General features: G+C 36.0%; 1 protein-coding gene across 2 annotated transcripts in view; it reads right to left on the bottom strand.

Annotated features, from left to right (window-relative positions):
• P2RY1 (purinergic receptor P2Y1) overlaps positions 1–18,283 on the bottom strand; it is a 90,165-nt gene that overhangs the window by 47,493 nt on the left and 24,389 nt on the right. The window contains exons 3-4 of one of the 2 annotated variants that reach the window (XM_087965204.1): positions 17,739–17,784; positions 14,875–15,348 (exon numbers count right to left, since the gene is read on the bottom strand). In XM_087965204.1, coding sequence (XP_087821330.1) covers positions 15,336–15,348; positions 17,739–17,784 — 59 coding nt within the window. In that variant the 3' untranslated portion in view covers positions 14,875–15,335. Of the gene's footprint in view, positions 1–14,874; positions 15,349–17,738; positions 17,785–18,283 lie in introns of those variants that run through there. The other variant, XM_087965203.1, reaches the window with a different exon arrangement.

Here is an 18,283-nt window from a genome sequence, read left to right as displayed (position 1 = left end):
AACACATTTTATCTTTGTCAATAAAAGCTCGGTGACTTGTCTAGAACAAATCTGCGTCAAGTTCAGACACAAATTTATTTCCTAATAATTAGGAGATAAATAATTGGACATTAACATTTGGCAATTATGAGAAGGTCACAGGTTACTAAAGGTTCTGGGAGAAGATAATTGAAATAGATCAGTTCCTCAGCTTGCTGTCTTCCAGATACGTTGGACTCCAGCTGCTATCAGTTTCAACTAACATCAGAGGACATTTTGATTCAGTATTAGTTACCTTCAACTATTCCAATACACTAATCAGGACAATATATTGTTTCTTAAAGTTCTTGCCATTTTTCCCTCTCCATATTCTTAGCAATCTTTCCATTACTGAACAAGAACTAGAAATAGCATCCCAGCCCAAACCATCATGGTTCCTGTTATAACAAAGAATTCCTCATTCTAAGAGTGTCTGCAGGGTTGGGAGAAAAGTCAAGATGGCAGCCATGTTGTACATTAAATGGGGAGGAACTTTTATCTTGCAGCCACAACTACACTCTTGATTTTTTTTACAAACTCTCCTTTAGATACCCACCATAGTTTTCCAAATCACTTTGTCAATTAGAGGGTCATCTTTTGATCCTCTGCTGTTTGGGCAGTTTCCTTTCTGCTCAGGTGGATGGAGCTTGTTTTCAACCTAGATGCTTCTGGATTGCATCAACTTATCATATCAGATAGTAATTTGAAAGTTCTTGCTAAGCAGATAATTGGACTGTACTTACCTGGTGCTGCCCCTATTGTTGGAGCAGATACCTCCAACAGAGGTGAACCAATCTTCAATTTATCACCTTGCATTATGTTGTTAAACTCCAGGGCAATGAATGAGTGTAGACCAGATATTTAAATCAAAGCCATGCAGTTCATCTTCATCTGATGCTGACAATTTTTGATCTTCCTTATCCTTTTTTTCACAATTTCTGTTGTTATTACAAGTTCTTAATTGCAGTTTTTTTTTATTCTTATCTATTTCCTTTATCCAAGCTACAGTCTTGTGGTTTGTTTGTTTTTATTGTCCGATAGCTGTACCCAGAACTGAATTGTTTCTTCTTTGTCAGGTGTTGCCATTTGTCAGTTCATTGCAATCTGACCACTGATGAATTGGTAGAAACATTTGTGATTCAACTTAAATTAGAAATTTGCAGTTCGAGTTTCATCTTCATGGTTATAGGTCTTATTTGCTGCTGTGTGATTTCCAGTGCTTCCCTTGTATTCCTGGTTTCTAGGTGGTATTTCTTGATCTGGTATTCTTTGGTCTTCTTTTTCATCTTATTTTATTTCATCTGTTGTAGCTTGTTTACATTTGATCTGATTTTAGATCTCTTTCATGGCAGATTCTGGTGGATTAGGCAAAGTGGAATCCATTTTGATTTCATTTCTATATCATTGATAGCAAATAATCAAGGAAAATCACTAGAATGCAATTTTATGGTTTAGCTAATTTAGTATTTCACATGTGTTACTATATTTCATGTTAGATTTTTTAAAATTTATCAATGCTAACAATCTTAACCTCTTTCCTATCTAGTATTCATCTGTATATAATCATCTGTATTAGTTTCTCCTAACATTTTAGAACCCAAAGGTGCTTTTTTCAAGAGGCAACTGTACTCTTTGGTTTTTCTTTTAGATTCAATTCATGCAAATGACCAGCTGTCTGCAAGGAATATAAATCCTGCCATTCTCCACCATCCAGTCAGGAGCTGAAGAAGCTTCTTGGATGAGAAGTGAAACATCTTCAAAGAAAAACAAGAAAGTCCAGTTGCTTCTTGAAATAGCACTTTTGGTACAACCATGACCTAGACGACTGAGAATCTCCATAAACATTTAACACTTTAAAATTGGGCCTTACATCTTCAGATGTAATGCACAGAGAAAACAGCTGTTTTCTGTCTACCACATGAGGCTCCCAAAACAGTACAATGCCAGTTGCACTTAGCTGTCTTTGTATAAAATTAAACTGTTACAGAGAAGCTGCTGTTGCTGTTCTTCCAGCAAAAAAAAAAGCAGCATGAAATCAACATAGAAAAATCTTCCTCAGTCATACTTGTTAAGAAAGCAACCTAACCTGTGGAAATTGAACTGTTATTCTGCCCCAAATGCTAAGTAATATTTTAAGAAGATTTTTTAAAAATCAATATTATTCATGAAGCATATCATTTATTCATTAGGATGCTTTGTGTCTGCAGACTGCTCAATTTATGTGGCACAGAGGTGGTTTTAAAAGATTACATTCTTCCTAGGTGATTTCTTAGTCTCTAGTCCATTTTAGGCAACCTATTCATGCCAGTCTTCAAAAACAAAGCACAGGTTGGGGGGAAAAACACAGAAAAATTCCTTGAATTAACAACATGAAGACATTCACATTGTGGCAAGATCTTTGAAAATAAGCCATAGCTTGAACCTTATAAGCATCAGCTACAAAGATTTAATTTTTAGCATCTAGTCAAACAATGGACCTTCCATATAAGAAGTAGAGGTAAACCTACAGTATCTGTATTGATAATTGAGCATCACTGATGGCTATGCTCTGATTCCATTATTTGGCATCACAAGAAGATGTTTTAACACAAATATCTGTGGAATAAAAAAATGACTTAAGAGGAGTTTATCTCTTTCTATTCCAAGGAGATACCATAAATTTTTAAACGAGGTTACAAAATTCATGGCAGATTGATGTATAATTGGCTATTATGTTTTTTTAAAGATTATTTACTTTGAATCATATCTATGCATCATATCAAATTAGTATTATCCCTATTCTGTTATTGCAGTTATTCCCATTAAAACCATTTACCATCCTGTACTAAGTGCTGAAGTTCACTTTCTTTATCCCCTCATTCTGACCATTAATATATGGATAATAAAGACTGAGTTTATGAGACATTGTTCCATTTCAAAACTGCACTACATAACTTTTAAATATATAATCTATAAATTGTGTATGTATGCTGCATTTAATTATCATTTGTCTCTCTTTCTCTCCCTTTTTGTACTTGGTAAGTTTTGTTTTCCTTTTCCTTTTTTTGTTTCATTAAAACAATAATTACTTTTTAAAAAATCACTCCATATAAGATACCAGAATTCAAAAATGATTAGTACTGACCTTTATATGTATATTAATATTTAGCTTTTACAGTCTCTGCAAATGCAATCCTATGGGCATCTCAATGAAAAAGCAAATTTGTATAGATCTGATTTACTTTTGATCATCAACAATTCAAAAACAACTAATAATCTTTAACTATTTAGGGCTGAGTTTTTTAGTCAGAAGGTTCAGAAATTTGGGTAAAGATTTTTAGGAAGTCTATCATGGCCACCTTGATTTCAGGCTTTAAATTCAATGAATTCTAAAAGTGTTTACTCTTTCTTGGATAATCAAGAAGTTACTTCCCAGACAAGGAGGAAGTTTTCCCAAAATTTAGTTGAATATAGCTTTGTGCCTAATGAGGATTGAAGGCACATCCTCTTTTCATTTGCATTGTTGTTAGTTTTTCTTCTCTTTTATTGCTTAAAAACAGTCAACAGTAATTTACTTCTAATTTTCATTTCAACTGATAATCAAATTTAGCACATCTCAAATATGGGTGACTTTTTTGTCCCTCTTCTGACTTCTTGTAAGAAGAAGTAATTATTTCTTTTAATATATAAATAATTTTATATATTATCAACATACTGTATAACTGCCCCAAGAGTTTGACAAAGCTGTTTTTAAGCATCAGTTTCTGCATTCCACACACCTCTTTTTATAGGCAGAAAGCTATTGATTTGATTTAGTACGTACTAAGCTGTTTGGTACTATGTTGCTTTAAGTAATGTGATTGCTGATATTGAAAGTAAAGTGATGCTGGAAAGGATATAAAGAAGGTAATTGGAGATTATATGTCAAGATGAGGAATAGCAAAATAAACGCCATCCTATATTGGGAGCTTTAAGAGTTAGAATAGTATAGCTATCTGTCTTTCTCCTCCTCACTTGGGCGAAAGGAATTCTTCAACAAAAATCTTTGTCAACTTATTAGTTAAAAACTGTAGTTTGAAAAAGGGAAAGATATGGTAGAAGGCATGAAGGCAACAGTTGGGGAAGGCATGAAGTTTCATATGGAAAATGAACAATGTGTAAAAAGGTGTACATGGGTTTTAAACTGTTTACAGATAATTCAACCCCCCCAAAAGAATATATGCAACCCACAGTTGAATTGTTGGGTTCTTGGTGTTCTCTGAACTCAGTGGTTTTCCTGCAGATGTTTAATTATTGCAGATGTTTTAAGAACTGACAATGTTACCCAATCTGGTAATGAATCATGTGCAGGAAATTTACCAAGCTCAGAGAATACCAAGCATCCACTGATACTTTCCTCATTAACCGTCAGGTTTCATGTACTAGATGACCTTTAATAATTTTAAAACATATGTATGTGTGGAATAAGTCTTTCCAAGGAAAGCTTTGTAGACATTAAACTTTGATAACAAGAAGTTTGAGTTTAATATGAATTTTAAAAATCAGCCTAAAAAAATTAACCACATGAAATATTTGCTGCAAATATTTCCTAAGAATATCATTAATTGAACAGAATGAGTTATTTATTGGATTGATTGCATACACTTTAAAATATATGTACTCAGCTTTTGATTGACTGCGTATACTTTAAAATATCTGTCCTCAGCTTTTAGGCTACAATTGGTCTTAAAGCAGTTACAATTTAAGTCTAATTAAAAGAAAAATATGAAAGCCAGTTTGGTGTCATTACATTTAAGGAACTGGCTGGAAGACAATAAGTTCTATTTGCACCTTAAGCACAAAACTAACTCGGTGACCTTGTGCCAATCACTGTTTCTCCCCCCCTGAGAAGGGGGAAATGGTAAACCACTTCTGAAAATCTTGCCAACAAAACCACACACATGTGTCCATGTATTCATTAGAGTTAAAACTGGCTCAAAAGCAGAGAGAGAGAGAGAGAGAGAGGAGGGAGGGAGGGAAGGAGAGGGAAAGAGAGGGGAGATAAAAATATGTTACTATTTGTACACTGTCAAGGGAAGAAGACAAAAGAAGTTGCAGATTTGTGTAAATTTGAATATATTACTGGAATGTAAACAAATCTATATCATGTGGAAATTCTTTGATTACAATAGATAGAACTCTTAATATATCTATTCATGTATGTAAATAGCACTATAGTTGTTGTGGTTAGCCGGCAGCAGGTGCGGACAGCTGAGGAGAATGAGGACTCAGATGAGGGGCCAGGACCATCGGGGAGTGAACTGCTGCCTTCGGAGATTGTGGGGGCTGGCAGTAGCGATGAGGAGGTTCCTGAGGAGCCTGTGCCAAGTGTGCTTGCAGGAAAGAGCAGCTGCAGTAGCACAGGCGACTTGGGAGTAAGGCTGCAAGGTAATTGCCCCTCCTTCAAGAAGATAAAAGCCAGTTGTGAATCAGACGTTCTTTGCAGGAAGCAAAGATGTTTTGAAACATTGCAGTATCTTAGTTGGTATTTGAAGACTCTTGTGTTGTAAAATATTTCTAGGTAACCTTATCTGTTATTCTTGGCAGCCTCACACAGTTTTGGCAAGGCTCGTGCTTATCAAAGTTAATTAGTTTGCAGAAGCCTTTTAACCAGGGATTCGTAAGAATCATTAAAAGGTTTCTGTTCCCTTTGGTTCATGTTTGTTTTATTGGAAAAGGGTTTGAGTCAGAACAGTAGTAAAGAAAACTACCAAAATAGCTTATGTGCTACCTATTCAATCTGCTAACGTGTGATAATTGGTGATATCTAGACTTTTGCACATCCTTCTTTAAAGTGGGCATAGACAAACTTCAGATATAGGGGAGTGTCCTTTGTAAAATAGGCATGTAGGTATCCTGTAGAGGATGTAGGTCTCCTACTGCTGGAAATGCTGTAAATGACAGATAAAGATTGAAAAATGGCAAAACTATGATTCTGCTGAGGATCCAGTGATGTTAAGAATATGTGTGCATGACTGTCTTGTCTTTGTGTATATTTGGCTGGCATCCAAAACATTCCTATGTGGAATTGTTCTTTTTTATTTCAGAACAACTTCCTTTCACTGAAGTGCTCATCAGTGTGAAAAAATGTCCCAGTTTAGTTGCTATCTTTCATGTTGATCAGTGATGTAATCTTTAGTGACTTACTCGGAAGTTTTCTATTAGCAAGCGGTGTGAACTTGTGTTCCCTTGCACAGTTGTCTATGCTAGGTGTTGTTAGCCACAGTAGGATCCAATAAATAAGTAGGATTTGTACCTGTTAAGCATAATTAAAATAAATCTTATTTTATATTACTTATTACTCACATTACCTATGAGACTGTCTATTCCAAGTGGTACCATCCTTTATATGCAAGCTCAGATAATATGTAGAAAATTCTCCAAGCCACATGTTTGAGGCTCTGGAAAAAAAGAGCACTTGTCACTGTCATGCCAGCCTTATGGAACTCCTGCCCGAGAGTCAGATTGGACCCTTCACTGCTAATCTTAAGGAAGGCAGTTAAGAACATGCTTTTTCATGAATCCTTTGGAGCACTGGAAGCAATCTATTAAGGCAGACAATAGTGCCCATCTTTGTGTTGAGCGATGGATGTAAAAGCTGGTATATAGATTTGCATGTTGGAGAAGGTTATGATCTGGCCAAGTAGACCCAAACAAAGCAGTGATTATCTTCAGACTATTTGGCAGTAGTTGGTTTCTTGGCTGAGTTTGAAAGACAGGACTGGGGGCATTTCAGGGATGGTCTCAGGGTCAAGCTTCTTTTGAATCCGTGTGAAGCTCATTGTGTGTGTGAGAACAGTTTTCCTTTCATTCACTTGTTACAAATTTGGAGGAATTTTCAGTACACACTGTGCTGTACTGAGAGAGAAAAAATCCTGTGCCACATTATTCTGGAGTCTAACATGCTCAGTGAAGACACATCTTCATTAAAGTAGCCATTTACCATGTTAACGCGGCATGTTTTCCAGTTATTTTTCTCCCATCTTTTCTTCTTTCCTCTTTCTTAATTTTAAATGCTAATGCAATATAAAGACAATTTTCTTTTCATTCCTAGGTTAAGTTGCAAAACAAAGAATGCATGAGATGCAGATATCCAGACTCTTATGTCACTAGTTTTTCTGACAGTGAGAATTATTGTAGAGAGAAGTGGGAGGATGAAGCACTACGATGGCTTTGCTGTTCGCATCTTAATTGGACTTTGAGGGAATTGGTTTGGACTCCAACTCTAACAGTGAATCCTAATCACTATTTTCTGGAGTTTTTCATCCAAGGGGGAATGATGCATGTCAGAACTCCTCAACAGAATTGGAAAAGTTTAGAGCAATTAGACTAGAAAATGCTAGTAGTAACTATTTTCTGAAACTGAAAAGTGGATTTTAAAGGATAAATCTGGGAGGAAAAAGAGTAAGATGTCCATCAAATAATTCAAAAGGAAGAAACAAAAGTAGAGCCAGTTTGGTCTAGTGGTTGAGGCCACAGGTGAGAAACCAGGAGACTATGAGTTCTAGTCCCACTTTAGGCCTGAAAGCCTGTGGATCAATCGGTCTCTGCCAGCCCAACTCATCTTACAGTGCTGTATGTATGGAAAATAGGAGGAGGAAGGAATATTAGATATGTTTGTTGCCTTGAGTTGTTTATAAGATAATAAATATGGGATTACAAAAAAAAACTAAACTAAATATAGCAATCAGATTGCTAATCCCCTCTCTACCATAACCAAAAGTGTATTGTCTACCAATCCACTTTTTCACCTTACCACTTCTATAACTCATCCTCCTACATGAGAACACAACAGTCCTGCTTCCTAGAGCCTAACCCATAATTGATGTTCTAGGTTATCCTAGATCTGATGAATTCATCAGTCACATGTTTTTAATGATTCCACACTTGCACTTTTAATTGGTACTAAAAAGGAAGGAGAACCCATACACCCCATTAAAATTTCACAAGCCTCAACTTCTCAATTTCCTTAACTGAATCAATTCCAAAGCTCCATATAACTCTCTAAAAATAGCTGGTTGGGCTTTGGAGATGTGACTCCATAGTTCTTCTCCTCCTCCCTCCATCCCTCCCTCCCTCCCATTCTTCTTCCTTCCTTCCTTCCTTCCTTCCTTCCTTCCTTCCTTCCTTCCTTCCTTCCTTCCTTCCTTCCTTCCTTCCTTCCTTTCTTTCTTTCTTTCTTTCTTTCTTTTTCTTTCTTTCTCTTTTTGTTTCCTCTCTTTCCTCTTTTTTCTTTTCTTTTTATTTATTCAATCATTCATTCATTATATTTCTGCACTTCCAATCTTACCTAAACGACTCTTAAATTAAGAACAAATTAAAGAATTGCTTCCCTAATGGGGAGAATGTCATAAATTAGAAAGTAGTAGAAGTCTATTTGCATCACAAAGGTTACATTGCACCTTGTGTCAAGTAGCTGATTTATTGCCATCAAAGATCTATAGTAATAAGACCTGATATTAATATGTCATTTTCCCATCATGAGCACCTATTCATCTTCTTTGGATATATTTCTGTCCCCTTACTTTGGCAATACTGCTGAAAAATTCAAATCAGATATTTTATGAATGTTTGCACACATGAAATTCAACACAAGTTCCTTATATCAGCCTATGTTTTAAAAAAAATTGAGTAGAAGAAAATTTATTCTCTCAGTTGGGCAAGTATATAAAAGAAGGTGGTATTGGTGAGGATTGGGATAGAAGAGGGAGCTTCCCATCTGTTCTTCTTGGCTAGTATATGAAGATAAGCAATGTGTTTTAAGTGTTTATAATACACCCAGAATCATATTGGTACACACAGTGGACATAATGGCATATGTACAAGCTGTATATCAACTTTCAAGAAACATTTTTATTTCAAATACTAATTAAAAGGTCCAAAAGGACAAAACAGTTGGTAAGATGATGTGAAGAAAAATTTGCCACTTGAAGAGTTCTTCTAAGTCCAGCTGGTAACCTAGTTTAGAAGAAGCTGGTAACCTAGTTTTACCCTTTCTTTTTCCGTATTAAAACTATTATGTGAAAATCTCAGTTAACCAAAATATTTTCAGTTCATCTTTTTTTTCTCCCTGACCCTGACTTTTTATTTCAAAACCTTATTGTTGTATTATGATTAATCTAGAAATAAAAGCAAAATATTATGAAACTACATTCTTTTTTCCTATTTTGTGAGGGTTTATACAGTCATCAAGTAAAGGCAATACACATGTGATACGCAGAATTCCTGGATAATGGGAAGGAGACAATATCAAACAGTTTTACCCAGTGATGGGATTCAAAAAAATGTATTACCACTTCTGTGGGTGTGTCTTGGCGGGCATAGCAGGGAAAGGATGCTGCAAAATCTCCATTCCCACTACACTCCAGGGGAAAGATACTGTAAAATCCCCATTCCCTCCCCACCCCACTAACCTACTTTCCAGCTCCGTTCTCCTGTGCAGGGCAACAAAAGAAGATCCAGCCAATCAGCTGGGGCTTGGGAGGCAGAGAATAGATGGGAGCAGGGCCAGTCAGAGGTGATATTCCAAACTACTCAAAATTTCCGCTACCGTTTCTCTGAACTATTCAAAATTTCCACTACCAGTTCTGCAGAACTGCTCAGAACCTGCTGAATACTATCTCTGGTTTTACTTGAGAAACACTCTCCAAAATTCATCCAAACTAGGAACTCCAAATCAGAAACTACTTACAAGTCACTTTACAATTGGTACCTGGAACCTACTAGCTAGTAAGAAATGTACTGTATTATTATGTAATAAGAGAAAATAATAATTGCAAAGAACAAGGAGCAGTTACAACTGAAAGCAATGGAGAAAATGCAGGGTAATCTTAATGAAAATAAAAATAAAACACTGTTTTAGAACTGAGTGAAAAAGGCAAAGCTAAGAGCCCTCCAACAGAGTCATTTCTAAGGGAATTAAAAATAAAATGACTTGGAATGACACAAGTGAGGAAGTTATAGAAAAGTGTTTAAGAGAATGTGTATGGGAATGATATTGACATGTAAAAGTGGAAAGATGCTATACAGGTAGTCCTCAACTTACAACAGCAATTGAGACTAGTTTTAAAAATGGAAAGTACAGTTCTAGATGGTAATCTGAAACTGGAAAATATGGATGAAGTTTGCTTCTGGAGTGGCTGCATCTTGTTTAACACTTATTGACAATCTCTGAGCCTGTCAGACCTTGATGGCAAACAAGGTCAAGTAATAGGAGCAGTGGGGATTTCAGAAACGCTCTTCATTTTTGTGAGATATAATCACAGAATTATTTCCAGTTTCTTTTTTACTCTTTCTTCTTTTTTTGAACAGAGTAATATTTTCTGAAATTCTAACTTTAATAATTTGTTCCTCCCTTTACCTTTTCATGATCAGTTCTACATTTTATTGCAGTGCCTGTTGGCTGGAATAAACTTTTCCAATCCAAAGGAAAAAGTCACAAGAGTAAATGGAAAAAGTACTAGAGAATTAGTTTGTTAAAGGCTCCTGGGAAAATATTTAACAGAATTCTGATCAAAAGAGTATGAGAGGTGACAATGAACAACACTGAAAAAGTATAATGCAGTTTTACATCAAGTGAAAAATGTGTGGGACAGATTTTTGTTCTTTTCTTGAGATAGATACAAATGTGAGAAAGGCAGTTTATTGGAAATGTATTATTTTTTTAAAAAAAACGTGAACAGGCATGAATATGGAATTGAACATACTTTTGCATGAATATGGAATTGAAGACTGATTAATAAAAACAATAAAGGTAATATGTTACTGACATAAGGCATACATTATGTATGGGGATTTTCCTTAATTTCTATTAACCATACATCCAAAGAGTCCTTTCAAATGCTTTATTGTACTGTAGTATTCTCTCACAAAAGAATTTAAAAATTGCAAGCAAGCAAGCAAGCAAGCATTTTTATCAACTTAGTTACAGACATCATCTTCCTGCATCTTATCAGGTTTACAGTAACTTCGAGCAAAAAATTCCTTCTGGAAGGCCCCCTGCTTTCTAAAGTGTTTTATATGTATTTGAATATGGATTTAGTGATATTCAGCAATAAGAATAACTGGAATAGTTCATCATTGAGTAGGGAAGAATGTGTGATGTTCTTATGATTATTCAATGTATTTATAGATAAATACAGTAGTCCTTGACATATGACCACTATTGAGCCCAATATTTATGTTGCTAAGCGAAACATTTGTTAAGTAAGTTTTGCCATTTTTATGGCCTTTCTTGCCACAGGTGTTAAGTGAATCACTGAAGTTGTTAAGTTAGTAACACAGTTGTTAAGTGAATCTGGCTTCCCCCCACTTGTCAGAAGGCCCCAAAAGATAATCACATTGCCCTGGGACACTACAGCTGTCATAAAGATGAGTCAGTTGCTAAGAGTCTGAATTTTGATCACGTGACCATGGGGATGTTGCAACAGTTGTAAGTGTGAAAAGTAACCATAAGTCACTTTTTTCAGTGCTATTGTAACTTTGAATTAAATGAACTGTTGTAAGTTAAGGACTACATGTATATATGGAATACTAGTTATGATGTTAGAGGTTTGCCACTGCAGGAATGACAAGTATAAAATAAGTATATTGCATATGGAGACAGTGAATGATGATTGAATTGAAATAGATGAAGCTAAACAGAAAGTTCTGGTAGGATAGTATGGATTATTTTTTGTGCTTGTTATTTTTTATTCTTTTTCTGCATTTTGCATGTTGCTTATCTGAAAAAGAAATAGAATGATGTGTATTTACACAAGTATCTAGTCACAGTATTAGAAAGGGGAGATGACAATGAGGGGTGATGAAGATGCTGGATTTTAAGTTTTCAGCAGTATTTAAGACTTTTAATGCTGCATGAGAAAGCATAACAGCTTAGACACAAATTATTCCCCAAAGCATTCCTTATATCCATTTCCTATATTCTCAAATACTCTGCATACAAGCCAAATATTCTGCATACAAGCCAAGAAATATTTGTAGTAAATGAAATTTAAAAGTAAAAATAGCCGAAGAATGAATGATTTATAAATAAAAGTACTATCTAAAATTAATTTTGAGATAGCATTCCACTTCTCAAAATGAGTAGGAGAAATAATAGGCCATCCCTATTCGCAATGCTTGAAGCAATCAAACAAACAATTATTAGCTTCTGTTAGGTAGTACCCCATTTTTCTTTTCCATCTTCTACTGGAGATGCAAAAGGAAAAGGTTAAAATGTGCCTTTTGTTGTTTGTTTGAAGCCTCTAATGACTAGTTCACACACACACAATACTTTTTTGCATTTTTAAATTAGGCATAACAAATACAAAGATGTATTTAATATGATGTGTACTTTTTATCCAGTAGTTTTCAAATAAAAGTGAAAAAAATCTTTCCAACTAGAAATATAACCACTGATTCACATTATTGGCAATTTGTGAATGTTTGCATTGCATTCATCTGATTCAGTAGCTATAAAAGGAAAAGAATGTCTTTCAGTTTGGATTTGGTTAAAAAAAAGGATTCCATCTTATTTGAAGTGACATAACAAGAAAACACAAACTCAGATTAATAGTTAAAGAGTCATTTCTAAATTTGAACTAACATTTTATTCCTAAGATGGTAAACTGTTCTGAAATTTGGATTCATATAATAGTTTACATATATTAAGTTTATATTTTTATAGCAATAAGCTAACTGACAAGCATTAATAATTTAATTGAACGACATGACATATACATGAAAATACATGAAACACTTGTTAGGATATGTAATTTAGAGATTTTCTTGTTCCCTATTTTGCCTTTTGCATATAAAATAATTAAATATATATATTAAGAACTCCAGTCAGGGATGCAAATTATTTTTTTCCTAAACTCATGATTCCATATGAGTTTCTGATGCTCACTTTCTTCTGCCATAATTTTCTTCCCCAAATATCACAATAGGCCCAAATCAACTCTCAAAAGTTTAAAAATTCTGAAAATAGCATAGAAGTCCATCTGTTCCCATTCATCTGACTAAAACGAAATAACATCTGTTCCAGTGTTGAAAACTGCATAATATGAGTGAAAATAATCTACAGTACCAAACATATATAGATCCCTTCCTCTATATCCCTGATGTAGTATCTTCTGGAGTAAGAGAAGGCAATTTTAAAGGTCTGTCCTGTTACCAGGTTACTAGGGAAAAGTAGTCAACCTGTCACTCTTGTGCCAAGGTGGACCTTAATGTGGCCTTCAGCTTCTAACAGATAACAGATAATCAAAGTTGGAAGGGACCTTGTAGGTCATCTAGTCCAACCCCCCCGCCCAAGCGAGAGACCCTACACCATTTCTGACAAATGGCAGTCCAGTCTCTTCTTGAAAGTCTCAAGTGATGGCACTCCCACAACTTCTGAGGGCAAGCTGTTCCATTGGTTGATTGTTCTCACTGTCAGAAAGTTTCTCCTTATTTCCAGGTTAAATCTCTCCTTGTTCAGTTTCCATCCATTATTCCTTGTCTGGCCTACAGGCGCTTTAGAAAATAGCTTGACCCCTTCCTCTCTGTGGCAGCCCCTCAAATATTGGAAGACTGCTATCATGGTTCTTCTCTTTACTAGACTAGCCAAGCCCAGTTTCTGTAACTGTTCGTTGTATGTTTTAGTCTCCAGTCCCTTAATCATCCTGGTTGCTCTTCTCTACTTTTTCTAGAGTCTCAACATCTTTTTTATAATGTGGTGAACAAAACTGAATGCAGTATTCTAGGTGTGGTCTTAATAAGGCTTTACAGAGTGGTATTAGTACCTCCCTTGATCTTGACTGTATCCCTCTGTTAATACAACTTAGGATTGCATTAACTTTTTTGGCTGCTGCTACACACTGCTGGTCATATTTAGCTGGTTGTCCACTGAGACTCCAAGATCCCTCTCACAGTTGCAAACTTTTTGCACTCTTGCAAGCAAGATGCTTACACTTGACAAAGCCACATGTCCCTTTTCTAACAATTGGCCAGAAAAAAAAAGGAAAGTAGACAATGCGGTATCACCAAAAGAGAAAATGAAATACCCAAGAGAGGACATTCGGATAGAGACTGAACCTTCCTGGCACTGGCCACATTTACGTCATGTTTCAGCTCCACGTAAGGTAGCTATTCCTCAGAGTTCCTGCAAGGCAATTGTATCTCAACAAAAAATATTTTGCGTGCCATTGTGGTAAACTTTATTATCTGGTTCTCCATTGTGATATTTCTAAGCGCCATTGTGTTTATTTATTTCCTAAAAATATCTGTGGATCGTATTCTACACAAACATTATGGCTAGGCTGGCCCAAAATACTTAACCTAGTAGTTGACATAACCTATTTTGTGCAGGTTTGTGCAACAAATTTTAATATAAACTAAGAGGCAAACTTAACCCAAATCAAAACTCTAACCAAGATTAAAACTGAACAAGTTTAGAATAGTGTATAAATGCAGCTGCAGGATTTTTAAACTATTTGGTTAAGAGAGTGTGATGCAAATCCATTCTCTGTATAATAATAACAATGAAAATCAACTTTTAATGCTGGGTTAAACAAGTGCTGGGTTAAACAAGTTTAAAAATTGTAGTTATCCAATGCAACATTTGTGGTGCTTTGGAAGGTATCTACCAGTTTACAGACTCTAAATATGCTTATTTCTCCCAGCCAGAGGTGATATTCAGGAGGTTCTGACCAGTTCTGGAGAATCGGTAGCAGAAATTTTGAGTAGTTCAGAGAACCGGCAAATACCAACTATGACTGGCCCCGCCCCCATCTATTCACTGCCTCCTGAGTCCCAGATGATTGGCTGGGTCTTCTTTTGTTGCCCTGCACAGGAAAACGGAGCTGGTCTGTGGGATGAGGCGGGAATGGAGATTTTGCAGTATCCTTTCCCTTCCACGTCCACCAAGCCACACCACGCCCACCAAGCCATGCCCACAGAACTGGTAGTAAAAATGTTTGAATCCCACCACTGCTCCCAGCATTCTTTTTTTTTTTTTTTTTTTTGCTGCTATGTAGTAATATGAATGTGGGCTTTCAGTTAAGGACAAGCACATTATAAATAGCCTCTACTGGTTACAAAAACAACAGAAAATAATGCAATTTTGTTTTCAACATTTACTGAAAAATGCAATTTTGTTTTCAACATTTACTGAAAAGTATGTCATAATTTCAGCATTTCTCTGTGGCATGAACTCTGGTTTAGAGTGAAGAGCAGGCATTCAAAAACCTGGTGAAACTTTCCAGAGAGTGAAATATTCCTCCAATGATAATATCTATCTGTAATTTCCAGTTATTATTTTCTTGAATTTGGGTTTGTCATCTTTGATCTCTGAAAGGCAAGCAAAGAATTTCTTTTAGAGTGTAGGATGGTTACAAAGCAGCTAACATCACCACTAAATCATTTCTAAGGTAATGTTGACTGAACAGGCAGTCTCCTTTTATTGCTTTTGACAACACTCCATTTAGTTTCTTATGGGATCAGAATCTTATCTTCTATCCTTGCACATCCCAAGGGCTTGGAAGGGTGAACAACAAGATTGCTAAGGAAAGATATTGGCCTTATGTCCTGCTGGAAAGATTGCCAATAAGACTTTGACTGTGGGAAGTTAAAATTGCAGCCAAGACATTGGTTTCCAACAGATCTTCCCTGGTATTCATCAGTAAGAAATTCTCTAATTTATATGACAAATTTTGATTAGGATTGTGGTTGTTTCACAAATGTTTCAAGTGCTTCACAATCCAGAGAAGCATGAGAGTAGGATCTACCTGCTGTTCATTAAAGTAATCAATGTTTTTTAATCTATCAGCTGCAGAAGCCTGAAAAAGTAATGTCATTGCTTTAAAAGTTGTACTGACTATAATGAGCAATTTCCTACAGAAATAGCATTTGTTTCTGCCTTGAGTGGAAGTCAGTTTTTTAATGACTAGCAGAGAGGTGTAGACCTAGCTTGCATGAGCTCTGAAGCATTTTCTGTTATAAGACTTGTTCAGCCCTAGAATTTACTGACATGGATAGATTTCTTCATAAGTAGTCTAGTGATTATTTTTAAAAAGCTTGAAATTTGGAAGGGGGTGGGTAGAAATTGAACATAATAATTCAAACATCTTATTTATTTATTTAGTCAAGCATGTATTAGATAACAGATATAAGTATAAACATGATTAGTAATAAATGAAATGGATATGAATAAAGGGAACATTAGGACAGGGACGGTAGGCATTTTAGTGAGCTTATGCACACTCGTTACAGACCTCTTAGGAATGGGGTGAGGTCAATGGCAGACAGTCTAAGGTTAAAGTTTTTGGGGTTTGGGGAAGAAACCACAGAGTCAGGTAGAGTATTCCAGGCACTGACAACTCTGTTGCTGAAGTAGTATTTCCTGCAAATACTGCAAATAAAATAGAATAAAACTACTGCAACTAAAAATTAGGACAGCTTGGAGTTTCAGAAGTGTTTTAAATTTAGCCAGTTTTGAGTGAAGCAAAGCTGAAAAGCAGAGTGGACCCATTTTCACCCAACAGAATCAAATGATCATATTTTGCTGGATTGCCCATAAAAATTTCCACACATGCATCATATCCACAGAAGATGGTTTCTTTGAGATAAGTCTGCTAGTCAGGTTGATTCCACTTCAGTACTTAGAGAAGCACAGCATTCTTTCTACCTCTGCTGCATGAAAGAAAGCCTTGAGGCAGAAGAGGCGCACGCCCAATGAAAATACTTGCTCACATGTAAAGAATAACTTCAGCTGCTCATTCATTCAGATAAATCTTCTCTTAGAGCCAGCGGGACAGGCCTATTGGTTGATCACTTTAATTCTGATGCAGCAATGAAGATACAAATCTCTGATCTCCCTTCTCCTTGAATTTCTATGTTTAGTGTTTCTTCCTCTTCACTTATTCCCACAAATAAAGAAATCTGGAGGTTCCAGTGTTTTAATACCATGTTTTCCCCAAAATAAAACCCTGTCTTAACTTTTTTTTGCCACCAAAAAAAGACACCAGGTCTTATTTTGGGGGGGATGTCAGCCACTGACTCAACTCACTTGCACACATTGCTCCCGGCCTCCTTTCACTGTCAGAGGCCTTCAGGAACTTCTTCAGCTGGCAAGGCTGATAACAGAGCTACAAAGGCCTTCAGGAAAGGAATGGGCTGGCAAGACAGGTGTCAGGCAGTGCGAGGCCTGGATGCAATTGTCCGAAGGTAAGTAGGGTGGTTCCACCTCTCATCTCCACCCTAGCTTAATTTTTACCCGTGCACCCTGGAGTGGGTAGAGACTTCATTAGGGCTTCTTTGGGGGATAGGGCTTATATTGGGTGCACATGTAAAAATCAAGGAAGGACTAACTTTCAGAGTAGGTCGTATTTGGGGGGAAACTTGGTAACTGCTTCAAGAAGCAGTTATCAGTGTGTTTGGGGAGTGAAATCCTTAAACAGAAAAATGTTAAACTAGAGGCCAGCTACAGCAGCTATAGATAGGATCTATCCACCATTTTTTTAAAAAAGGATATGGATATTCTTGTAAATAAAGTTGAGCTGAGACAAATGTCTCTCTTCTCTCTATCTTAGACATTGATAGCTTGCCACTAACCAATTTTTTTAATAAGGCTTGCAGCCTATTGACAGCAAAGTCCCCAGATTTCCTACTTTTACTTTAAAAAGGACAGTTAAAAAAAAGGACAGTTTAAAAAGGACACCTTTTTAAAAAGGTGTTCCTACCTTGCTGTATGAAAAATCGGTGGAGAGAGCCTCTGATGACTTGATTCTGTAAAGAAAAGCAAAGAGTGTGGGCTTGTTTCTGTTTTGATTTAGTTTTGGCAGTGAGAATATTGTGCAAAAAAAATCATTTTATTAAAAAGTAAAAGATGTTAAAAGATACTGCTAGTTATTTAAATTTACAATGTACCATTTTGATTAAGTCTTTCTTAACTAAGAGGACATTTCTGGAAGAGCTAAATGATTTCCTAAGCCTATTACAGAAGTAGTTGTTTCAGAATCTGCTGGCAATGCTTTACAAGAAAGTTTGGAGAAGCTTTCTGCCATTTATTCACAAACAGGACTGAAAAGAAGAAAATGAAAAGAGCAAGGAAGCCATAAACACAACAATCCTTGCTTTTCAGAGTGTCCTGTAGATTCTCTGGTAATGCTTTCTCTATTTTGGCAAAGGATTGCAGCCTTGGTCTATTAGTTAAACAGAGAGAGTCTATTTTATCCACTATATTAGAAATCCATTATATTAGAAATAAATGTGAGCAACTTGTAAG

Source organism: Notechis scutatus, chromosome 4, assembly GCF_049901735.1.
Source record: "Notechis scutatus isolate UNSWTSFEM ecotype Mainland chromosome 4, rNotScu1.2, whole genome shotgun sequence".
Taxonomy (NCBI): Eukaryota; Metazoa; Chordata; class Lepidosauria; order Squamata; family Elapidae; genus Notechis; species Notechis scutatus.
Note: the sequence above shows the minus strand (reverse complement) of the source record. Positions and strands in the feature narration are given on the sequence as shown.